The sequence below is a fragment of the Sander vitreus genome, chromosome 6 (genome assembly GCF_031162955.1).
Source record: "Sander vitreus isolate 19-12246 chromosome 6, sanVit1, whole genome shotgun sequence".
Lineage (NCBI taxonomy): Eukaryota > Metazoa > Chordata > Actinopteri > Perciformes > Percidae > Sander > Sander vitreus.
This window is the reverse complement of record NC_135860.1, coordinates 3531324-3557737: the sequence shown is the minus strand read 5'-3', so window position 1 is coordinate 3557737 and position 26414 is coordinate 3531324. Positions and strand designations below refer to the sequence as shown.

The window sequence follows — 26414 nt, the reverse complement described above, 5'->3', positions numbered from 1 at the left end:
CTCCTCCACGGGCTCCTCGGGCTCCAGCGTTTCCTCCTCCGCAGTGTCCTGCAGCACGGCGTGATGACGGACCGCCGTGGAGGTGCGGTGGGGAGGGCGCCGAGGGAGCAAGGGGGCACATTGACTGGTCTAGGCAGAGATCAGCCGTTAATAAATGTCCTCCTCATTATCAGAAGGAGCGACGGAGCCAGCTTATATAGATGATTTTATGAAGATGAAGCATTTTCCCAAACCAAAGTCGATCGCTCCCTTGAAATGGAAGGGGGGGGGGGGCGATACCCAGAGTGATATGATCGCAGGATGCGGAGGTCCTGCTTGTATAGTCGAGGGTGCAACGATGATTTTGACTCAAAGAAGAGTCACACCCTTACATAGACACCATCTCATTGCATTATTTTGATTATCTAGATTAGAGATAATGAGGGTATTACAAATCAGGAGGAAGCATATTTTGGTGTACCTTCTAATCTATAGTCATCTCTCCAAACGTGAAGAATCAAGAGGTGCCGTTTGCTCACACGTGGAGAGCTCCATTGTGTAACTTCTTAATCAAAAGTGTTCATCATCCAAAGACGTTCGTTAATCCTCCCCCCCAATGTTCTTATGGTTCTGTTTTTCCTCAAGAATCAAGATGAAAGAGGAAGAAAAGGCTTCTTTTTTTTTTTTTTTACTTCCCATTTGATTTCTGAAGAACCTAATTCTCCTTTCTTAGCATGTGTTTCCATGGTGATGGTTCCCAGGACTGTATGGCGTTGTTCCAAGTTCGAAGCCTGGAATTATCAGGAGGGTATTGTAGCGTCTGTGACTCCCAGCTGTCAATCATTTGCCATCAACAGGAGCCTATCCTGTTATTTTTCTGAAGATGGTCCCGCCTTGAATGAATCAGAGTTTTCAAGGGGGGGAGCCGCAGTGCATCTCGCCGTACGCCAGGACAGAATCAATAAACACAAGTAGGACGCAGAAACAGACTTGTTGGTGCAACTGTCTAGCTTTAAGACTCACCGAGCATCCAAATGGAAGCTCCACAGCCATTTTTTTGACTCAAAATCAAGCCAAAAAAAAAAAAAAAATGAAAAAAATGAAAAACAACCTTTGACCACAAAGGCTTCATGGGGAAGAGCTACACCTTACACAATGTATAGTGACATTGTAGTATTTTTTTCCCCCCACTCATTTCCAAACAACTGTACACACCTCTGCTCCATTACGAAATCTTTTTTTTACAGATGTCTAGAAAAATGGAGGAATGAGATTCTTTCAGCCCTTTTTGTACAGATTTCAAGCACATCGCTCTATTTATAGAAACACGATGGAAGTGCGGGGCAGTTTGTTTCAGCCCTGCTGACGTACAAGGTCCTTTTTTTGGTCCACAAAGGAACGGCTTTAACATGCCTCCTTATAGCCAATAGTTAAATCAAACCAAGAACGTTTCAAATGCAATTGCTGATCTGATCAATGTATTTATTACTGCATTTGTGTATTTATTGTTTTCCCTTTTTCTTTCCTCTCTCTATTTATTTGGTTATTTATTTATGCTATCTATATACTGTAAGTATTTATTTAACAATGCTCTCTGTATGTCTGTGTGAAACTGAAGACTTTTTTCTGATGGGCACTTTTAGCTGTAGAATCCCATCGTAATACCAAAGATTAACATTGCCTCCCTGAATGTACGGCCTGAATCCCTAAACCCAGTACCCGATCCCGACCTGATCCCAACCCCGATTCAGCCCGACCCACCCAGTGATGTTGCGTATCTCTCTCTATCTTTAAGGTCTGGCCTTTGTTTTGTTTTTTGGGGGTTTTTTTGTAGAATAATGGGGATTTCTTTACTCTTGCAAATGTCTCTGCGGTCAGCTCTTAACGCCAAGGCCAAAGCTTGTTTGAATGTTGTGATAATATTTATAATTAATACTATGAATAGTAACAATAATAACGATAATGATGTGGCATCTCATAGGTTCACAGGTTGCTTGTAAAGTTGTGTTCAGACCAATGCCATCTGGCGGAGTGTGTAAAGTGTCCGGGGATCCACTTAAAGTGCAGGCCGAACTGAAGGCCCCATTGAGTGCGAGTCCTTCAGGGTCACATGCAAACATGCGTACTGTGTGTCTGCCTGGGGAAATGCATGGTTGTGACCCCCCTCCCCCCATATCCCTCACCTGGCCCCCTCCCCAGTGCAGTGCAGACACTCCTGTCTATGTCCAACTCTGTGTTATCTCACCGTCCTCCACTCCACATGCCAAGTCTTTCTGCCAGTTGTCTCAGTTCCAAGAGGGTTCTTAGGGTTCGTTCCTGGACCTTTGGGGTTCTTAAAGTGTGTTGCTCATCTTTTGGGGATCTTGGTTTTTTTTAGAACCTGGGTTCTAAAAAAAAAAAAAAAAAAAAGTCTTAGGGTTCATTCCTGGACCTTTGCGGTTCTTAAAGTGTGTTCCTCAACTTCTAAAGGTTCTTCTGGTTTGGTCGTCATCTTCTCAGGACTCTGATTTGGTTGTGAGGCTTGTGGGCTTTGTCCCTGGACTTCTAAGGGTCGAAGAGTTCGTTCCTCATCTTGTAGGGATCTTTAATTTAGTTGTAAGGCTTCTGGGGCCCTCTAAGATCGTTAGGGGTTCATTCCTTATCATCTTGGGTTCCTGGAGTTTGTTCCAGCTCCTCAAGTTGTTGTTTGGGTTTCCCCAGCAACTTGCACAGGCACAAGTGATTTGATTGTCCAGTTGTCCGTGTTGTGGATGCCTAAATCAGAAGAAAATCACCCAAGATCAGATTCTCTGACCCCTGTGGAAATGCCAAAGAGTGAGCTTGCTTGGCAGTTTTCCACCCTCTCTCTCTCTCTCTCTGCCTCTTCTTTCTCTCACCTCTGTCTTTAACGTTGGAAGGGGGCGGATTGCCGGGGCCCCCATCACAGCGTGCACTTGAAAGACGGGCAGTCATGAAAGAGGCCATCGACTTTTTTGCGGACTTCAAAGGGGAGGCTTTTTTCATCCCGTCTCCTCTCTGGGTATCTGGTCTGGGGTCCGCTCTTGGCCAGACCTGTGGGCTTTAGGGGGCATTCAAAGGGGGCGGGGGTAGATCAGAGAGGAGGCTGAATCATCCAGAATGAGGATGGTTTTAGTGGTGTGTGTGTGTGTAGGGGAGGTGAGGGGGGGTTGTTGAGGAATAGGAGGTGTAGGAGTAGTGGGGCATGGAGCTGAATTAAACTTTAATGAGCAACAATTGTAAGCATGCTGAGAGCGAAGGGGGGGGGGTGGTCGTAGGGGTGTGCGGTGGAGTCTGTACAGGGGAGGAAAAAAAATTAAAAATAAAAGAGCTCGGAGACTCCTGTGCCGACCCCTGCTCACCACTGTCATTGTATCAAAGCTGAGGTGACACCTTTCAGGTTTCTCTTTGTCTCTCTGACTGGGAGCCTAAAATGGAGACAGAGCTTTTTGTATTAAGCCACCTTCTGCTCCGTGTCAAACAGGGAAGCTCTTCCCTTTCTGTACAGATGGGAGGCGAGAGGGAGGGAGGGAGGGAGAGTGGGAAATTCAGTTGGCTGCTGCAGGTGATCAGCATTGCCATTTTAGCCTGCGGCACCCCCTAGTGGCACTTCTAGAAACTTGACACTGAAACAAGTCTGGCAGCCCGGGCCGTTAGAGAGCAATTCTGAGGGGAGCCGTAATAACGAAATAGCAGAACTGGAAGCCGATATGTACTTTCAGAATAAAAAAAAAAGAAAAAAAGCCAAACAAAAAAAAAAAGACCTTTTGCTTTATGTTTAAACCAAAAAAAACAACCAAAGATTGATGGGTAACTGCTGAATATGTATCATGGGTAGTTTTAGCAGTTCCCTATCAGAGCTACCGTAGCACTCAGAGGATTGAAAAAAAAGCACCTGTGGGGTTCTGCGTGCTGATTATTTATGTTGCATAAAACAGTATTATGTTAAGCTGGAACTGAGAAACTGACATGAGGCAGTGTCTTCAGATGGAAGTCTTTTGACTCTGTAATCCCCAGTGTCCCCCCCCCCCCGTCTGTCCCCGCCCTCTCCCCTGTGTGTACATGAAGACTTTACCCATCTACCTCAACTGTGTGAGATGTTGTGTGGCAAAGATATTCCTTAACCAAAGAATCCATCCTGTCAGGGTGTCTGTCTATCTATCTATCTTATCTATCTTGTCTGTCCATCCGTCTCTTCTTCATGCCTTTTTACTCCAAACCAAATGTGCTGGAATCAATCCGTAACAGGAGCCGAACGAGGCCCCCCTGTCCAGCCAAAGCTTAAGTCCAGTATGCCAGAGTGTCCCATCGATCCATGTCCTGTATATAAATACAAATCATTCTCAAGACCAAAAAAAGAAGGAGGTGACAATCCAAGCAAGGAGGATCTTGCTGTAATCAACGTTGCCTATTCCTTGCTTTACCGAAAAACTAGAATCATGTGCTCTTGCTGTAACAGAAAAGCCCAAAAATCAAGCGCTCATCCAAAAACAAAAATAAAAGGTCGGAGGAGACAGAAGCTATTTTTCCACATTTGTAAGCCACCCTTGCCACCCCCCCCGTTTTTTTTTTCAAAATGTTTAGTGTAGTTGAAATACTGTTCGATCCCACTGTTGTAAGTAGGAAATAATGAAATCCATACAAAAAGCTTTAAACGGGGAAGAGCTGAGGGAAATATTATATTTGACTGAGTCGGAGTTTCCTCGGCTTGGACTCGACCCACCATGCTTTATCGTGCCATTCTCGTCCATGTGTTAGACTTACTAATGAATGTGGCTAACCAACCAAAGGCTTTAAAAAAAAAACAAAAAAAAATGAAGATACACAACACTTTAAACGTCAATCATGGTGGGACATTTTGTATCAACAACTAAAGAAAAATCCCTTTGAATACCTCATGTGAAAATTGTTTGTTGTGATGTTGCACTAAAAAAAATAAAAATGACTCATTTGTAACCCAACACTGTCCTCGCTTGACTTCTTTCTCACCTTGCTGAGGTGTTAGCGGCGAAGCTCTCGGGGTTTTTTAAAAAGGCCAACACTGACAACCAAGGGCATAGGTTGTTGATTGGACGGACACACACACACACACACACACACACACACACACACACACACACACACACACACACACACACACACACACACACACACACACACACACACACAGTTCGTTTCACTATCCTTGTGGGGACCCGTCATTGACATAATGCATTCCCTAGCCCCTTACCCTAACCTTAACCATCACAACTAAATGCCTAACCTTAACCCTTACCCTCACCCTAACCATAACCTAATTCTGACCCTAATCCTAAAACCAAGTCTTAACCCTCAAACAGCCCTTTAAAGTTGTGGGGTCCAGCATTTTGGCCCCACAAAGCTGTCTGGACCCCACAAGTATACTGGACTCCGGTTTTTGGTCTCCACAAATATAGTTAAACAAACACACACACACTATAACACACTAATAAAAATCTTGAGCATCAACACATTTCTTGCATTATGTTGAATTTGTATGCAACAATTTATGGTGCAAAGGTCTTTATTTATGTAAAGGAAATTATTATTTCCTGTATTGTTCAAAACCTTTTTTTGCAAATTCAAATCATCACAAATGTTTCGATATGTTGTTTTTAGGAATCATGTCAACAACAAATCAATTGATTTAATAAGCCATAAGCTCACAAGTTTAAATCTGCATTAATATATATCTTTATTTTTCACGCTCATGTTGTCTTCTTTAACCCATCCCCCCCTCCCCGATGTTGCAAAATAGACACAGGTCTTGTTTTCCGGACACGTTTGGAGCCCCCCTGAACGTTACCTCTTTTGGGGAGTGTGTTGTCTTTCATAAACAAACAAACAAACAAACAAAACAAAAGTTGAATAATACACTTCAAGAGTCAAAATATCATGAGTTATTTCTAAAAACTAATTGTTTTCTAAGAAGAATGCACAGTCAGTCAATCTGACATTTATTTATTATGTAAAGAAGTACATAAAATGTATTTTCTGCTTTCGGTCTGTTTTGCTGGAAACGGATGTGATGTAGTCACCGTCAGCGGTACTGTATAAACAGAATATTCAGGTAATTCATTGGTAAAAATAAAAGAATTGATTCTGGGGAAAAGAATAGATTTAAAAAAAGTGTGAGTAGTACCCATCTTCTCATCTAACTCTTTTCAAAAAAAGCAAATAAGCTCAAAATGTTGAACTACTTCTTTAACTTTTTTAGAACTGTAGGTCAATGTTTGATGAGAGGGTCAGTAGAAAATACAAACAACAAAATGCTTTTCTTCTTCCTCAAGACATATTCCTTGCCTGTTGGCAGCTAGTCCTCTATATGATATGCTATCACATCAGCGTGTGCACAGGACTGAGATGTTGACCAGAGACACGGCTATTGATTTTGGGCTTCCTTCTGTCGTAACATGTAAAAGCTAAATTGACCAACAAGCCAATTTCCCAAAGAGTCAATGGAATCCTTTCAGGCAGTTTTCATGGCAGATTTAACACACTGACAAACCTGTAACTGGTGGTGTAAAATCAGATCTTCGCCATCATCGCGTCAGAACACTATATTAGTGTTATTGATGATATTTACTGAAAGGCAGACATTACAGAGTACATCTGTGTCTTTGTAACAGATTCAAACACATACACATATACAGTCGGACACAAACAAACGCACGATCAAGAAGTTCAGTGATGATGAACCGTAGTATTTAAAGTCTTGCCATTTTTCGCTTTTTGTAGTACGAAGGTGCATTAAAAAGGAATATAAAAAAATGTTAGAATCAATATAACATTAAACATGCATTGTAAAAATGCTGTATACATAAAATGGAAGGGAACGTAAATTCTGCAACAGATTCAACTGGTTCCCTCTGCAGCTACATGATGGGGTAGCAGCCATACAGAGCGATACCACACTGGTTTCTCTTGTTGCGTGCCATCCGGATGTAGCCCTGATCTCCGAAGGTTGTTCCCCAGCTGAGGAAAAGAGAAGCGAAACATACACATATAAATGAAAGAAAATAATGTTTTTTAATCTGATCTGAAGCTAGAGTAGTCTTGCATTGCCAGACCTTCCTTCACAGCTCTGCAGAGGAGGGTCTGGCTAGTCCACACAGCATTCCAGGATGCGAGAAAAACATGCTCTGGTTTATTTATTTCCTTCTTTAAACCAATCACAATTGTCGTTGGGTCGTCTTGCGCTGGATGGAGCAACGGCGCCTCTCAAAAATAGCCTCTGCAAGGAACTTGTTTTGGTGGAACATGTGTACGTTCAAAAGTTGTTTTAGTCGTGCAACAGGAAACTCAGATTGGACAGATAGTCTAGCTAGCTGTCTGGATTTACCCTGCAGAGATCTGAGGAGCAGTTAACCATAGTCCTCCACTGGAGTTTACAATACAAACGGAAGGTAACGGACATACATATTTCCTGCGGCACCGGAGCAATCCTGGAAGTGGAACGTCTAGGATATAGACTAGGTTTAAATCAACTCAGACGTGTTGTTAAGTGTGGGGGACAGAGGACACTGACAAGTACACCGTGTCCGTTTTTTGAAATTTTAAGTCTGTTCTACCACTAAACTCATGTCAGCAAAATAACCAAACCCTCTCTACTTGTTGACACGGATCGTACTTCCCTCCAGTTGTCTGTCTTCCCTTTTTCACTTCCCCCTCACCAGATAAACATACAGGATCATACAGGAGCTACACATGAGCTCAGTATGAATGTATGTTTGAACTAGACGTGGATTTAGGGGAGATCAGTGAAAATGTCTCACCTGTTTTTTACCAGCCAGTAGTCTTCTCCGCTTAGTGTGCCGTAGCCCACAGCTAGCACCCCATGGTTCACTTTCTGCGTGCAGCTCGGGTCATCGTACACTCCTGAAATGGCACGGGTGAAAAATAATAACAAATCCATCTCATTATATTCACATTCATTATTTTTTTTAGAAACATTTAAGCCAGGAATGTATTGTATGTTTTTTTTTATCAATTTTATACGAATTTGTTTGCCTATGTTTTGATTTTTGATTCACGTGTTTTGAGAAAATGTTATATAGTAGCAGGGCTTTACGATTTAGGCTCCTGACGATCACAAAAACAGAATCATCCAGAAAAAGAATGATTATTTTACTATTACATTTTGCAAGTAAACTCTTATTTTGTCTTGTGTTCTGAATGAGAAAAAAGAAGATTTCAATATTGACCAAAAATAGTGATTACAGTTTCCTTTAGGATTTTTTTTTAGCAGTGGGGGCAGGTCTGTCCAAACAAAGCTGTGATTGAACTGTACTTTTTTAGGAACTATAGGGCACTTAACATCTACAAAAGGTCTACACTTAGAACGGACCCACCGCGGTGACGTTTTTGGTGGAGCTGTTCGTTCAATAGGCGACTCGGAAGAAAGTGAACGTTTTGACAATAAACTCCATCAACACAACAGTATGTGGAGTTAAACTGGCCGGGCCCAGTAACCTCTGAATAGTTCTACTTGTTGTTAAATTGCAATGTGAGCGGCATTGCAACATCTATTTAAAAGGCAACCGCCTACATTTTTTGTACAGCCCTATTTCTGATACGGTGGTGGCAGAAATTTTGCCATGGTGGGCCGCCACTACAAAATCAACAAAGGAAACACTGGATTATGATTTTCTTCCATAATCGAGCAACCCTATATTTTAAGAATCAGAATACTTTATTGATCTCCTCAGGGAAATAGTTTCAACAAGTTACATTATTATCATTATTGGTGTGTATGTTTAGAATTATATCCAGTAAATCCCTCAGTAGTCTAATTACAACCATCACAATTACATTTGTTAGTTATTCAGGGGAGGGAATGAGTATCTAAAGTACCCTAACCCTTTGCAGCATTAACTTCATGTCCATCCTGCACCTTTCTCCACACACGTCTGGATCTTTCTGCATCTATTTCCAGTCATCTATCTAATAAAGCGGGACGCCTCTGTGTGTAGCACACTGCCATGAGTCCATGAGGCAAATGTCTGATTACTCCACATTTTAACTGTGCTATTTTGGGATTAAATTCTGAATCTGCCACGTTCTCTGTCAGACAAATGTAGTAGTACAATATCTTCCTCTGATAGAAGTACACTGTAAATCAGTTGCAGGTTATACAGTGGAGTTGCATATTAAGTGCTTTGGGATCCTTCTGTAGCAATTTTGGGGTACAATTTGGCTTTGGAAAATTCTCCAAGTAGCACCACCACAGGCCAAGCAATCGGCCCATTCCAAACAGGCCCATTTTGAACGGCCACTGTACTAGTATAAGTAAAGATGAGAGCCTGTGCAGCTGATGATGTGTAACGTACCACTCCTGTACAAGATGAATCTGGGCTCCGTGGCGTCGATCGCCACTGAAATGGGTCCAATGGTGGCGAGCGCCTGCTTCAGAGTGTCCTCATCCCCTTGCGGCAGGAAGCTGTAACTGGAGCAGTTGGCGGCGCGGTTCATCGGGTTGTAGCGGCAAGGTTGGGACTGAAGTAAGAAGACGAACATGGGTTAAAACCTATGATTAACACTGTCTATGATACAAGTCTTCTGTTATCACGCACCACCCCCACCCCTCCTCTACGCAGTTGCTAGCAGCCAAGGAGGAAACAGAGGATTAAAAAACATGATGGATTCTTCAGAAGAGGAAATTATCTTCACTCGATTTTCTGCGTGCGGACGACACAATTTTCGGAACACAGCCATACTGAGAAATACAGAGAGAGTTTTGGCAGAGGGGATAGTCTTATTTAGCTTTGTAGCAATTCATTTGTCAATGGCTTGAATGAAATGGAAGGAAGAAAGAAGTTGGAAAGAAGTTACGCCGAAAATTGTTACACCCATAGAGTGTAGGCAGACTAGCAGGGTGAATAGAATAAAATAAATAACGTCAGTCCGTTGGCTTCTTCACTGGCAACTTTACTGTCGGATATCAGACGTTTGACTAACTAAAAAAGGCAGTGCAACAGTTTGTAAAGGCTACACTGTGCCAACGCGTGCTCTCGTGCGTTGTACATATTATATACTACACATAAGAAATAAATTAAATGGGGGTATCTGTCATTAAAAATGAATTAGCCTAATACATACTGTGTAAAAATAAGTGTCAATTACCCCAGAATATACTATGTGCCACACTCTCACCCACATTTCAAAATGCCAACTTGAAGTGTAAAACTAACCCTAACTCTTATTATTTAGTTTTTTTTTTCTCAGCAAAAATATTTCCAGCATCAGCAGGTGAGGCAGAAAGTAACTCTCAGACACAGACACTAGTCACTGTGCTTATTAAGAGAATATTTCACATCACTGATAGAATTTGTAACTTTTTTTTCCGGGTGAATTGGAGCCACAACACCTCCGCGAGGCTGGAACAGTCTGTCGGATTGGCTCAGAACTGCCCTCCTCCTCCTTCTTCTCCTCCTCCTCCTCCTCCTCCACACGAACAACAGCGAACCAGATGAAGCCCGGAGGACAAACACGTTGTCCGCTCCGATTAATTTGTTGTTGTTCCAAAGAGACATTAACAGCAGAGCGCAGACAAGTTGCAGTCTACAGCCTGGAGGGTCGGACTTAACTTCTCGTACAACACCCACATTGTTGTCTCATACAGGAATTTTTTTTAACTGTAAACCTGAAGTTTGCACTGGATTCCTTATATGTTTAAAACACTACACCATGTTTAAATGTCATGTAAAGTGGGACAACAACACTCTTCTGTTTTGTTTTTGGGCTGTCTTCATAATTTAATTTTAATTTATAGTGTCAAATCCCAACAGAAGTTATCTCAGGGCACTTTACAGATTACAGAATACTAGAGCACACAATTGCACTTATGCTACGTTCCAGTCAGTCGAGGGTCGGAATTTCCCAGTTGGATTGTCTGACTTAACTTAGTCTCGCTTTGACTTGACTAATCAAAGATAGTGTGTAAATACTATATACATTTGTTCAACTCCATTTCCTTAAATAAAATGGTTGATCAATAAAATGGTTGCCTAATCAAGGATCATGCTTTCTCTCTGTGATTGCTTTGTTTCCTCAAATGTGTTTTCCAAAGAAATAAAACGGGAAATTGAGGCCATAGAATTATGTTTTTTGTTGTTTTTTTTTTACTTTTGAAGTGCTGCCTTGTAATATGACTTTGTGTTATAATTTCCTGCTTGGCATGAGGACGGAAGAGGCCGTAAACAAGCCTGAGATTATTTATTTTACACACAATGACTTGGGTTTGTAGGCGCATACTAGGGCTGCCCGATATGAGGAAAATATGAGATAACGTTGTTGAATATCGCGATAACGGTATTACTTACATTACATAAACAGCTATTAAAGTGTACTCAGTTCTGCATTTCTGCTGCTTTCAGTATTCTCCTGAAATACAACAAATTCCTTGTAGAATTAGTTATGGATAAATTAAACACTGAATTGTATATAAAAGGCACCATTAAAAAGTGCAGTGTCTTTTACGATGTGTCGCAGCCTTTTGCGATGTTGCGCCAGTTAATATTGCGATGACGATAGGCATTACACTTTACACGTTTTCATTACAAGTTTAATGAATGTTCCAAATCCCCTTGCTGCATGTTAGAGCAGCAGGATTAAAGCAGTTACTCACCTGTCCCGTGTAGGGGTATGAGGCATCCGAGTCGATGCCCCGGTTGTCGATGACGTACTGGAAGGCTCTGTGCATGAAGCCACCGTTGCAGCCGTGGTTGCCATATTTACCTGAACAGTCCACCAGGTTTTGGGGGCTGAGGTCCACCAGCTTCCCTGTTTTTTTGGCTAACTGGCCCTCCAGGGCCCCGGCGGCACTGAAGGCCCAGCAGGAGCCACATGAACCCTGGATTCAAATGAATGGTGTTACTGTAATGTCATACAGAGTGCATCTTTTTTTTGTTTATTAGCTTCAGAGTAGTCTCGCATTGCCAGACCTCCCTCCACAGCGCTGCGGAGGAGGGTCTGGCTAGTTCACACAGCATGAACATGAACAACATGAACAATCCCATAAGTGGATATAGATATGATAAGTGATATATTCAAAGTTAAATGGAAGACTTCACATATCCATGTTTGGCAACACAACATAAGTTTATAAAGATGGAGCCAACGGAGGGTCCAGCAGAGTTTGAGAGGTTAAAGAACTCTGCTGATTCTCTGGGTAATTTGCTTCTTTGTCTATTATATCTAACATGTTGCACAGAACAGAAGGAATTCCAAAATCAATACTTTTGAGTCTCTGGTGGAATGATACTCATCTGCACAACACCAGTTATTCTTCTTCACATTGTAAATCAACTTCTTTGCAGATTTGGAAACAAGATCACTTTTAAAATACTACACTTTCGATTAAGACTTAAGACTTGGTTCGCAAGAAAATAGGTAATCAATTAATAATGACTTATTAAAGTGATTCTGACTTTTTATCGGTTTGATGTCTTTTGTCTATCCTCGTGTCTTTTCAACAGAACGGGTTGGTCTTTTTTACACAATTTGTTATACCACTGACAGTCAGGGTTATGGTTAGCAACTTCGTTATTTATAAACTGTAGTTTAAATATCTCACTTTTGACTATAAAAAATAGTTCAAATGAAATATCATTTCTTCAGAACCAAGCTAAAGACTGAAAATAAAGTACGAGACAAAAACATAAAACCTCTAAAAGTGAAAGGGGCCATCACAACGTGTCCAATACAAATCAGACTATGTTTAAAAAACGTGCATATAGCAGAATAAAAACATAAAAGACATGAAATGTACATTTTAATATACTGTACGTAAACATATGTGTACAAGGTGTTTATGTGTGTGTGTGTGTGTGTGTGTGTGTGTGTGTGTGTGTGTGTGTATATGTGTGTGTGTGTCTGTCGAGTGCTAGGTGTTTATGTGTCCTAAAAAAAGGTATTTTGTATTATTCTTAACACAGAAAAACTGTATAATTCCAGCCATGCGAGGTGTAATAAACAATAACTATGAAGTACAAAAGAATTTGAATTTTAACACTGCGATATTTGGGGTCTAAGAGGCCAAATAACAGATGTATAGACATTTCTAACTTTTTTTTTTCAAATAATTTATACAAAAAGCATAAGTGTGCGTAGAAAAAGCCATGTTATTTCCAAATCTGAGATACTTAACAGAGAAAAGTTCAAACCAACAGCGTTCGGAGGGTGAACTAGACCATGCGGTGTCAATGTCAGGCGGTGATCTCGCACCTTTTCAGCACCGAAAGCAAAGTGGATGTGGCAACCAAAACAACTTGCAAAAGTGGCGGCCGTGGCGACGACTTCCTGTGCGAACAAGGAATGTGTGGCGTGATAGCTGCGTCGATTGCGTCACTGTGAGACACAAGATGTCTCTGCTTTCACCAACAACTCTGATTAATCCAGCCGACTGCGTTCCTACGCGCCGATATATGAGTCACCGATGGAAAACAGAATCAGAGTATGTTCATCCCTCCTGTTTTCCTCGGGTCAAATTTGACCCGTTTTCAAAGTTTCTACATCAGAAATTTGGGTTTCTTTCAACCAAATTGCCCAAAAGTAACACAGATGGTTCCATGAAACGCTCTTCACAAGAAAAAGTAAGGATCAGTTCAATACTATCATTGACTTTTGGGTGTTTTAATCAATGTTTGACTCAACTTTGACAGTCTGTGATTATCCATAAACATCCCCTGATCTTAACTATCAGTCATAATAATGTATACTTTCTGCATTTTTTTAACTCTAAAATTAGATCGAAGGATACATGAGGTTTATTGACTATAAAATCCTAAAAATGAGTTTTGAAAAATAGTGGTAACAAGTTGGTGTAATTGTATACTGGTGGTAGTGGGGGGGAAAAAGTGCAGAAAAAGTCGAAAAATGCTACAAAAAAGACTGTGTTAAAAAAAGATTGTTAATTTTGACATGGGAGGACAACACAAGGGTTATCTTTACCTGCATCTTAACACTGGTGACACAGCCCTTCTGTCTCCAGTCCATGGTGTCGGGTACATCAGCGCCGGATGTCCCCACAAAGGCAGATGGTCCCCTCTGGATGTCAGTGGGAACACTGAGTGTGGCGTACGACTGCAGGATCTCCTCTTGTGTCTGTGAGCAAGCAGATAACAACGGATGAAATGAGCAGCAATGAGCTCCCTTTCAAATGGCCTGTATTCATTTAGCAGTGTTGTGAATATAGATTTGAAAGGACAGGAATTGAGTAATTGGGTAAACTAGAGCTGGGCGTTATGGAGAAAATCAAATATCACGATATTTTTGACCAAATACCTCGATTTCGATACCGCAGCGATATTGTAGTGCTGACTATTGGTGCTTTCACAAAATATTTACACAATGAGATTTTTGATAAATAATCATCAGTAATGTGGATATAATGACTAAGTGGGTAAAGGCAAATAATAGTACAGTTACAACAGAAAATGACATAACTTTACTGTAATGCAGCCTTTAAAACCAGGAAAAGACAACACTTATGCCATACTACGATATTATGATATCCAAAATCTAAGACGATATCTAGTCTCATATCACGATATCGATATAATATCGATATATTGCCCAGCTCTAGGGTAAACAGTCTGGTTTTTTATTCTGATTGGACTGAAATCCGTTATTATTCCCGATTAATCAATTTGTCTATAAAGCATCAGAAAAATTGTAAAATCAACGCTCCTCATTATTTCGCAGAGCCCAAGGTGATGCCTTCAATTGTCTTGTTTCATTCGACCAACAGTCCAAAACTAGGACAATATTCAGCTCACCATTATAAAACAAATCACATTCTCACATTCGAAAAAACTGGAAAAAGGAAAAAGCTTTGGATAATCTGGGAAATAAATGGCAGTACGTTTGCTTTAATCATGCAGAATGTAAATGAGTACATTTTATCGTTTCACTCTTTGGCCCTTCCACTGGTCTAACTTCTCTTTGTCTGACCAACTGTACTTTCTTGACTCAGGCCTTTGGTTCTTTACTAAAGTAATGAGAGGATTTCTGCTCTTAGCTCGACCACTGAGCCACAGCTCCTCCAGGATGTGTTCACCACATACAGTACTAACAACTACAACTACTACAACTAACAGCCTACAGTATGTCCCGGGTCTAAATTAATGAGTGACTAAAGGACTGAAGGACTAAAGTGGTGTTTGCTTCGCGTCCTTTAACCTGCTTCGCCTCGATCTGGGTCAAAGATTCTCTGGAAATATTCAGTTTGGCTGATTCCTGAGAACTAAAACTGAGCTTTCCTTCACATCTTTACTTCAGTAAAGAATCATTTGCCTGTGTTACATAATACTTCTGTTTTTTCAATTTTTGTTATGAAGCATTAAAGCCAACAACTGCATTTGTATACATACTTTGTAAATACCTAACTATACTTTATTATAATGATTAACTGTGGAAATCAAAAGTCCAAACTAGTCAAACTGTATCTAATCTGTATCCTTCTGACCTTCCACTGCCATTAATACTAATGTGCCATTAATGAATAAATGTGCCAATCATAAATCAATGAAAATCATAACAGCCCCCCCCCCCCCAGTATCAAACAGCAGAGTGAGCGAGCGTCTCACCAAGTCTCCCATGTGGTTCATGCCGAGGTCATAGGTGTGAAGCCCCATCGAGGCCTCCAGGTTGTGCATGGTGATGAGCATCAGGTTCTTCTCCCACAATTCCCTGCGGCGCACATCCTCCACCTCAAGGCGTACAGTAAGAGTGCATAGGGTCAAATACTGTATAAGTACATGATGAATTTTACATCAAATCATATAGATTTTAGCGCCTACATCCCTTTTTTTTATTATCACATACTTCATTTTGGTACTTCTTCTCGTGCGTCTTCTTCCACAGCTCCCAGTGGTCGTCCAGCCGGCTGTCAATCATGGCCGCTGCCCCGACACACAGGGAGACGAGCAGCAGGCTCGCAAACATCACGCCTGTAAACACACACACACATGAACCACATGAAAAGTCAGCATTAGGGCTGCACAATAAATCGCAATGAAGTTCTACTGGAACATAGGGTCAGTTTCAGCAAATATGACAGAAAGTTAGTTTTATAAGACTTACCTACTGCACCTTTAACACTTCTTTTCACTACCATGTATAAACACCACTAACAAACATTTCCACTAGTTATTCCACACACTTATTTTTGAAATTCATGGTCAATAAACCTCATTTATAGGAAATTACCTAATTCTTGATTTAAAAAAAGCAGAAATTATGAATTATTTAGACTAATATTATAATATATAAAGGAAGGATAATCACAGACTTGTATATGTCAACGTTCAGTGAGGATACTGTTTCGAAACATTGAATAAAACACCCAAAATTCAATTAAAATAAGTAAAGATCCGATCTTTTGTTGTACTTGCAAAGCCCATTGTATGGAATCATCCATGTTATTTTGCGGTAATTCAAATTAGGTAGTTAAAGAGAAAGCCATATTTCTGATTTAGATATTTTGAAAACAGGTCAAATTTGACCCGAAGACAACACAAGGGTTAAAGGCAAAATACGTTGTCAAACCATTCTGAAGTAAGTATTGTGGTGCTGCAGAGACATCCCGGCCGTCAAATGAAAATGAGAATAATGATACAAAAATGATCATTCCCTCCAATGTCGTGAATCAAATTGCAATACCAGTCGCTATTAGCTATTTTCCTCATATCGTGCAGCCCTAGTCCAATGGTGATTCTAGGGGGTGGCCTGGGGTGGCCGGGGCCACCCCTGAAAGCTCATTGGCCACCCCTGTGGCCACCCCAGATCTGATAGGTAGTTGGTCAAGTTGGTCAACACAAGAAACAAGAGAAATGCTGTCAATCAATGATGATCAACTGATTTAGGGCCAGTTTTACATTTTTAACTAACACAGTAATGGTCGTACTGAGGCTGTGAGAGCTGATTTCTGCTCAGCGGACGTTTGGCCATGCAGGTCAGGTGACCCATGAGATGAGCACGCTGCACCTGCTGCTGCTGCTGGTCCGTGAAACAGGAGGACGGTCACAGTTACAACAGCAACAATACAACAACGATAAAAACGCTGGAATCTGTCGATTGAGAGGTATAGTAATTTAATGTTTAGTTATATCGTAGTTCCCTCTGAATGTGTAGGAAAACTTTATCTAGCACTAAGTAGCAGCTAAAAGTCGAACTACACTGCATTAGCTAGCTTAGCAGCCTGCAAACCAAGTTAAGCATTGAACGTTAGCATTTTATTTTTTTAATTGTTATTTGGATACCACCATGAAATATGAAACGCTATTTTCTGGACTGAAGACTGAGGGTGTTTTTTGCAGATGTGTGTGTTCAATAGAGCTAATATTATATTTTTGGCCAACCAGTGTGTGAAATATAGCGTGACAGTCTAGATTTAAGTAGCTATAACACAAGAACAAGCTGTGACTTATTTATTTGCTCTGTGATTTAAGGGCTGTTTAAAGACTTTTTTTTTTTTTTTTTTCTCCTGTTTAAGGACTTTTTGTTTGTATCCATTAGCTCATCTTCACAGTTCACATATTTTTAGACGTTTAAATAGGCAGAGGCAGAGCAAGTTGCATTCAAATGCCACAAATGCTTGAGATGCAATATGTGTTAATTGTGAATTGTGTTATTAAAAGTGAGTGGTAAGATTGGTAGTTATGTAAAAATAAACCTTTGTAGATCCTATAAATAGACATAATTAGGCACATTGTTGACACCTTCTTTCTTTTTGACACTTTTAATGGAGTCAAAGCTGTTATTTAAGGGGTTCCAGAGCCCCACGAACACCTGTATTTTGCACACTGATTCTAACCCAATTTGACAATGATCCTGCTTGACGTTTGTAGTTATAGCTATTACTTCAAAGTGAATTGACTGACTGATTGATTGATTGAGTGATTGAATTACATTTCCCCCAGGGTTAGGGTTTAGGAAAATAGTTATGAAGAGAAGCAGAGATATTCAGAGCTTCTTAGAGTCAGATCCAGCCACAGCTTCTACCAGCAGCAGTGAAAAGGCTCAGTCAAGTCAGCAGCCTAGGTACAGCAGCAGTGATGAAGAGCAGTCAGCTCCTCCTGCACAGGCTGGTAAGTCATGCTTGGATAGTTTGAATTTACCATGTAGGCTCACATTCAAGTTGTTTGTCACTCCAGTTATACAATTACAACTGTCTGAAACATCACTACCCAAGAACAATAGTTAAAACAGTTGTAAAAGACAGAAGAACAATAATAAAATGTGCATAGTACATAAATACACACAAACACACGTGTGTATGTATGTATGTACATATGTATGATTGTATGTGTAGTTGATATGTAGTGTGTGGCAGAACCTCCAGCCTATTGATGTCTCAGATTTCTCAGATATCTGTGTATTGCCACAGCTGACCAGCCACACCCAGAGGAGGAACCAGCAGCGTCTGGAGCTCCACCTGCTAAGCATGGTATGTCAAGTTCTGTTATGTCCAGATATGTCATTCATGAACAGTTACCTGTACCTGTATTCTCATACATGGTTTAATTTAAAAAGGACGGTCCAATTTTGCCCAAAGTGTACGCTATTCATTTGCTAATACACAGCAAACCCCACACTTAAACATAGACGATCTATTCTTTAAATCTCAATACAAAACATTATGAAAAGACAAAGGACAATGTGTGACAGTAATCTGTCCACATACAGTCTATGGGTGTAATGGTTATTGTTTTTACTACTTCAGGTACTTCATCTAGTGAGCAAAGTGATTCAGAGGGCATGTCAGTAGGTGATGGTGACACCGATGACAGAGAGGTACAGAGAAGTACATTCTGGCCCACCAGAGACGTTACGAGACAGGAAATCATGGGAGAGAGAGGGGATGTGGGCCACCCCACACTAGCTTTGTGTCCCATCTTGGCCACCCCAGTAAAAATGTCCTGGATACACCACTGCCCTAGTCAGAATGCCATCTGACCTTTTGCAACTCGCTGAGAAAACAAACCGCCTTGGGGAATCAGGCCTTTGAGTCAGAAACACACACAAGTGGTGTTCGCTTCAGAAAAACCACAAAAAGGATCCAGGTCTCACATCAGTGATGGCACAATGTTCTCAGAGGTTGCGATGAGTGCAGAAGTCAAAAGCAAAGAAGGGACTTTTGTTAAACTCTGATCCAGTTGCAAATCATAATTCATCATTTGTTCATTTAAGACCTCTTCAGAATCACATAACACTTTATTGATTGTTACATTTAAGTTGCTCGGAGTCAGATTTAAGTCAAAATAGGAGTAAGAAAACAACTAGTAGTAGCTGCAAACAATGTAGCAGTTACTTTTCCTGAGGTCTACATAAAACAATCACATCTACATAAAAATACCATACATACAATGTTACATACATTTAAAACAAGCCATATGAAAGAATATCATTGTGTACATGTTTTGTAACTTTGTGTCAAATAGAATGACATCACATCCGACAATAACAGCCCATCATAGTTAGATTATCTCATTTTGTGTTTTCTGTTATATTCTGTTATTATATTATGTTGTTATACAACGGATTATACAAATGCTATTGAACATAAAGTACAGTGTGAACATAAGTAGCTGGAACACGTCAGACTAGGGCTCGGCGATAGGGAGAAAATCAGATATCACGATATTCTTGACCAAATACCTCGATATCGATATTGCGCCGATATTCTAGGGTTGGTGCTCTAACAAAATATCTTCACACTTAGATTTTAGATAAATAATCATCAGTAATGTGGACATAATATCTAAGTGGGGAAAAGGCAAATAATAGAACAGCTAGATCAGTCTGGTAAGTTCAGAAAATGACATCACTTTACTGTAATGCAGCCTTTAAAATCATTAAAAAAACAACACTTATGTCATATCACCATATTACGATATCCAAAATCTAAGACGATATCTAGTCTCATATCACGATATCGATATAATATCGATATATTGCCCAGCCCTACGTCAAAACAATAATATCTGATATTGCACATATAACGCATAGATTATTGCATAGAGTAATTATTGCACTTAATTGCACATACTTGTCTAAGAAAGCCCTTGACCCATTACCCTGACTCCTTTATTAGCACTATTCAGCAAGTTTGCCAAGCAGAAACCCAACACTTCTTCTTGAGAGCTCACTTAAAGCCTCTGAACTCCCACACAGGTGATTTCAGTTATTGTGGCTGATAAGACCTCTGCTCAGGTTAAGTGGGCTGGACCTTTGATGGGAATTCATTAGGTTACAAATCTTTTTTACCAATAAGAATGATAAAGCTTTGTTGTTTCGCCTTTATTTGATACAATTCATGGTACCTAATTATGATGACCCACAGAAATTACTAAAAATAAATAAAATAAAAAATAAAATTATAAAGCTGTACATTTTTCCTGTCCTAACAGGTGCAAAAAGGCTAACAGGAGACTCAGGAAGATGTCACTCACTCAGTCTAACCATACCCACACAGTCCTGGGCATAGGTGCGGGAAGTGGGGGTTCTGCAGGTGCTGCAGCACCCCCTGGTGGCAAAGCTTTAAAACTGCAATGACAATAAAATGATAGCTTATAAATATCTCTGGTTGTTGTTTCTGTTCCACGACATTTTGTATGTCATGTTTGGGGTGTGGAATAAAGAGAGGGATAATTTTAGTAATTTTAAAATTATTTAATTTATCTTTAGTGTGTATAGAGCTCAACAGTCCCGCCCACAGCGGGTTCCGGAAGTAAAAATACAATGCAATTTCTCCATTGACAAATTGGAGTATAAGCCATAAAATCGACTCGAGCCATAAAATCGACGAATCACGATCTGTTCCACGCTTCTGACGTTAGCCTCTGCCGAGAAGCTAACAGCTAATTCGGCTAACCGCTAGCTGACAGCTTGATTCAGTCTAAAATAACGTTAACTCAAACTTAACACTGGGTAAAGCCGTCTACAGCTGACGTAACAGACGTTATATATTTAATGGTTATTTTCAGGTTTTATGTTGATGGTCTTTTAAAGTTATTACATGCTGTCTCAGCTAGCGGTTAGCCGAATTAGCTGTTAGCTAAACTAACGTAGCTTCCTTTATTCAGTGGTGCGCGGTGGTTTATGGGATGAGTAGTTCCTTCGCTCTCAAATGACGATATGTACACAGTCTTGTACCTTTGACTTTTTGGGGATTTTCTGTTCGTTTTTTTACTCGAAATGATACGTTGTATGCTTATGAGTCACGTACCGTCTGGTTAGCCTAAGGCATGGTCTAAAACTCTTTATATACGGATTTTTCCAGACGTCAATGGGAGAAATTGGCCAATCAGATTTGTCTTGACGCGATTGCGATTCAGCCTACGCATAGCATGCACGCACATTCACATATGGAACAAATTTCAAGGGACTGCAGATATAGCTTTTTGGCTAACTCATGGTACTCGGGTATGTTTGCATGTTAAGGAAACCAATATATATTTCTTCTTTTTTAATTTTTTTTATTCTACGTTTTGTGTGCTAACGTAGGCGTGATTACTATTTTCATAATGTCTCTCTTATTATTTATTTTGTGTTACTCTTTTCTGCTGTTTCTATTGTACTGCTGCAAAAACAAAAATTCTCCGCAGGGGATCAACTCTTACAGTATCTTATACAGTCTAACACGAACCAATAAAAAAGCATCAACAGCTGTGGAGCTCATAATGTTTCAGCTCGTGTTGACACTGTCTTATAGCACTTGATTTGACTCCATGGTCATGTTGGAGGATGTGGTTAGCGCTGGTATCTTTAGCTTGAGATGTTTTCAACATCCTGATTTCACCACATTTCACCTGAAACCTCTCAAATACCATCCCTGCCTTCTGGTACCAGTATTTCAGAGAGAGATTTAGAGCTGCAGAGCTGCAGAGATGAATCAATGTATTGATTAATAAATTAGTTGTCAACTATTAAATTAATCTATTTTTATTTCTATTTAAACTATTTCGATAATCGGGTTGAGTCCTTTGAAGAAATGAAGAAAAAGTAAAACTTCTCTGATTCCCGCTTCTCAAATGTGAATATTTTCGAGTTTCTTCTCTCCTCTGTGACAGTACACTGAATATCTCTGAGTTTTGGACAAAACAAGACATTTTGAGGACGTCATCTTGGGCTTTGGGAAACACTGATCGATCAATGACAACTAATCGATGAATCGAGAAAATAATCGACAGATTAATTGACTATATATATAAAAAAAAAAAAACGTTAGTTGCAGCCCGGAGATAGAAAGAGATTTAGTATGTCCCAATACATAGTTTGTCAAATGCAGTATGCCAAAAAGACCAGCATGTCCTACTGCACCGGTCGGATTTTGCGGTATGCAAGCCAGCATGCTTTTCTGGCTACTCTAACCAACAATCCTTTGCGCAGCAAGTTCAAGTTTTGAAGAAGTAGTATGTCCCAATTGTATGCATTCTGCATGCAACAGTACGTACTTTGTAAGGGAGGCTGTACGCAGTATGTACTAAAAGTAAATAGAAAAGTGTTTTGGAACCCAGCCTGTGTGTGTGTGTGTGTGTGTGTGTGTGTGTGTGTGTGTGTGTGTGTGTGTGTGTGTGTGTGTGTGTGTGTGTGTGTGTGTGTGTGTGTGTGTGTGTGTGTGTGTGTGTGTGTGTGTGTGTGTGTGTGTGTGTGTGTGTGTGTGTGTGTGTGTTCAAGATCTCCATCTGATGGTCAGCAGTCCACAATTGAAAAGCTATTGAACTGGACATAAATCCCAAAGTGAGGCAACTATTACAAGACCAGAACTGAAACTTAATGAACAAGCAAGAAATGTCCAAAACGCATCAGCGCCGTCACTACATGGTCAACATGAGTTATTGTTTGATCAAACGGTTGTAAAGGCCGTTGTTACAACAGCTCCAGAAGACTGGAAGTCTGTACTGCCAGAAAGACACAATCAGCATTTAATAATAAGGAAGTATAGCCTACAAAAAGCAGATAATGTTAACCAAATGCAGGTCTGTCACGGTTTAAAGTCAGTTACAAAGATCAGTATGTAGATCTGCCAGTTTCACCTGATTGACTGGACCAGTGGTGTAGTCTACGTGATACGCAGGTATACGCAGTATACCCACTAAGAATGCTCCAGTATTTATATATACCCACTTAAAAATGCCCAATGACACGCAACGACATACTTTCCATTATAATGTTGATGTTTTGAATTGTCATCTGTGTTTGTCTTCTTCACATAGGCTAAATAAAGGTATTTCCACCTTAAATTGGTGCATTAAAGTGTATCTGAATACACGAAATGAAGTCATTGATGTTCAAAACTTTCCTGGGGGAGGATGCCCAGACCCCCCACTATGATATGGCCCCCCCTCCCCCAAAGGTAGATTCTGGCCAATATATATATTTATATTTATACAGGACAGTATACCCATTACAATACATTAGACTACACCACTGGACTAGAGAATAAAGTGGTGACACAAACAGCGCCTGAGTTGTACCAAAAAAGGTGCTTGTACCCTAATTCAGCAGTTGCATGACATGGTCATCGCATGTATTGGATATATTTATATTCAGTGGTGGAATGTAACTAAGTACATTTACTCAAGTACGGTACTTAAGTACAAATTTGAGGTACTTATACTTTACTTGAGTCTTTTTTTCCATGCCACTTTCTTGTTCTACAGAGCGAAATATGGTACTTTTTACTCCACTATATTCATCTGACAGCTTTAGTTACTTTACAAATGAAGATTTTTGCACACAAAACACACGTAGTTTATACAATACGGTTTATTGTAAATTAACTGAAATGAAAGAAGATTAAACACTTAGTTGATTGACAGAACTGTTTGGATCATTTCCAGTTTCTAAAATGTGAGGGTTTTTCTGCATTGAGTACTTTTACTTTTAATACTTTAAGTACATTTTCCAGATGATACTTACATACTTTTACTTAAGTAACATTTTCAATGCAGGACTTTTACTTGTAACGGAGTATTTTTACAGTATGGTACTAAGTATTAAATAAAGGATCTGAATACTTCTTCCACCACTATTTATATTTTAGGCGTGTCTTTATGAAACAAAGGATTGTTCCATTCTAGCTTCATGGGGGTGCTGAATGTCTGATTTTACATAGAATTCCTTGGTTTTCTCAAGAAATCATGATTTAAAACTTATTTTAGCATACATATCTGCCTGTTATTAATACTCTTAATAACAAATTATAACTAAGGGTACTTTTGTGGACAAAAATCAGAAGAGCCTACTACAAAAAGACTACAAAGTAGACTACAAATGTCACCTAATACCTGACTGAGTCACTTTCAGTTCAAAGATGAACCCAAATACAGTATATATACCGTTCTAAATATGAATTTAAAGATCACACTCCAGAATCTGAAACTCTGTGGACTTCTCAGTCACTGACAGTGAGCCGAGTTGAGTACATACAGTGGACTTTATCCGAAGAAAGTGGCCTTGGTTGATCACTTTAGTTGATCTTATTACTAATTTCAGAACTATTTATAAGAAAAAAGACATAGGCCTCAATCAGGCCCATAAGAAGTGGGTTTCTTCCCTTGAGGATGTCCAGTTATAACACTGACATGTATTTAGATGATTGTTTTTGTCGCCTTACAGTCATTATAAACCACCACAGCAACACTCGACCTCAATGGTACAATTGTTACTAACAATGTTAGAGCAACATTACAATGTTATTTCCCGTCACTTCGTTAACACACACCTGCAGCCTGAACACACAGGGAACTCCTTTGTAAAAACATAGAAACGAAAGTAAAATCAAATCGGCGTTAAAGCGTCTTATTGCGGATTCCCTTTTTATAAAAAACGTAAATAAATATAAAGTGCAGACTATCTGAATGAAAGCTGATGAAAAGGTGTTAAACTTACGTTGATCCGTGGGACTTGTCATCGCTGCTGTGTGTTGAGCTCTCTGATAGTGTTTTCCTGGTTGATGGGCCTATTTATGATGAAAGTGTCACATGAGCTGTTGCAGTTTCTTCCTCTTCAGAAACAGAAAGCTGCATCGCGTTGGTCTGTTTGGTAACCACCTGAAGCGACTGAGCGCACAGTGCGAGAGAGCAGAAGTTATGTATTAATAGAGTTTCAACGCCTGAAAGCCTCAAAACCAGTGGTGTAGCCTATAGTCTACGTGATACGCAGGTATACGCAGTATACCCACTAAGAAAGCTCTAGAATTTCCATATACCAACATACTTTCCATTATAATTTTGATATATTTTGAATTGTCATCTGTTGTTTTTCTTTGCATAGGCTAAATAAAGGTATTTCCACCGTCAATTGGTGCATAAAAGTGTGTCAGAATGCAGGAAATTAAGTCTTTGACCCCATCCCCCACCCACTCACACGCACACACACACACACACACACACACACACACACACCCCAAAAGGGTATGTGTATATATATATATATATATATATATATATATATATATATATATATATATATATATATATATATATATATATATATACACGTATATGTTTACTTTTTAATTTTAGTCTAAAGTCCCACAAGCGGCTCCCAGAGGTTGTGATGTGAATTACACCTCACAATGAAGGATGAAACAAACAAGAAAAACACACACACACACACACACACACACACACACACACACACACACACACGCGCGCGCGCCGGCTCGACGCACACACCAGCACACAAGTACAAACATCAGGCCACTTACGTTATTTGCACTACAAAGAGTGTATATATTTATTTATTTTTGGTATAGTGCTTAACAAGCATAATTTAATTTTGCCCAGTTGTGGCCTGTTGAGGTGTTGTGTTATTTGTATCAATCCACTATATAAACATAATATCTACATACATGGCATTTGATTGGTCTCACTTTGTCCCACAGCAACATTAAAATAGTTTAGATTTGTGTACATTGCTTCTGTTAATATTGTATTAAGTGTCCATTTCATTATAATATTCAGATTTATCATAAATAATTGAACATGCACATGTATTTTAAGTTCTATTAAAGAGGGGTAGGTGGAGGTGGGGTCACGTTTGAGCATTTAAAAATGTACTTGAAAGTAACGCAATAGTTACTTTCTGAAGTAAATAGTTACTTTCATAATTTGTAACTGAATAATAATTTAACTAATAGTTACTTTTTGGAAGAAGTAACTAGTAACTGTAACTAATTACTTTTTAAAAGTAACTTGCCCAACACTGTGTATGTCATAATTATACAGCAGGTTTTGGAGAAATGCTGTTAGAATATATGCCAGGTGCCACGTATTTAATGAACTAAACGCAGCTAATTTAGAAATTCACAGGATATAATGTTATACTTAAACATTGTGCTATTTTAGTTTATTTGCAAAACTGTGCAGCAGCAGCGTTTCTTTGGATTAGTATGAATAATCAACGATGCA

The 26414-nt window shown here is 39.7% G+C and overlaps 2 protein-coding genes across 2 annotated transcripts in view; one reads left to right on the top strand and one right to left on the bottom strand.

The window, feature by feature from the left end:
• onecutl (one cut domain, family member, like) overlaps positions 1–70 on the top strand; it is an 8768-nt gene extending 8698 nt beyond the window's left edge. Inside the window, exon 2 of the mRNA XM_078251778.1 lies at positions 1–70. This exon is cut by the window's left edge and continues 247 nt beyond it. Within this exon, the coding sequence (XP_078107904.1) occupies positions 1–64 (64 nt within the window). The 3' untranslated portion in view covers positions 65–70.
• A 5869-nt stretch (positions 71–5939) lies between these two features.
• ctss2.1 (cathepsin S, ortholog2, tandem duplicate 1) lies at positions 5940–25023 on the bottom strand. Its single transcript, XM_078252120.1, has 8 exons — positions 24892–25023; positions 15820–15944; positions 15582–15704; positions 13945–14097; positions 11621–11845; positions 9324–9489; positions 7770–7872; positions 5940–6969 (listed from the first exon to the last, which is right to left on the bottom strand). Exons 1-8 carry the CDS (start codon positions 24911–24913, stop codon positions 6870–6872), a joined length of 1017 nt encoding a protein of 338 aa, XP_078108246.1. The 5' UTR covers positions 24914–25023; the 3' UTR covers positions 5940–6869.
• Between the last annotated feature and the right edge of the window lie 1391 nt (positions 25024–26414).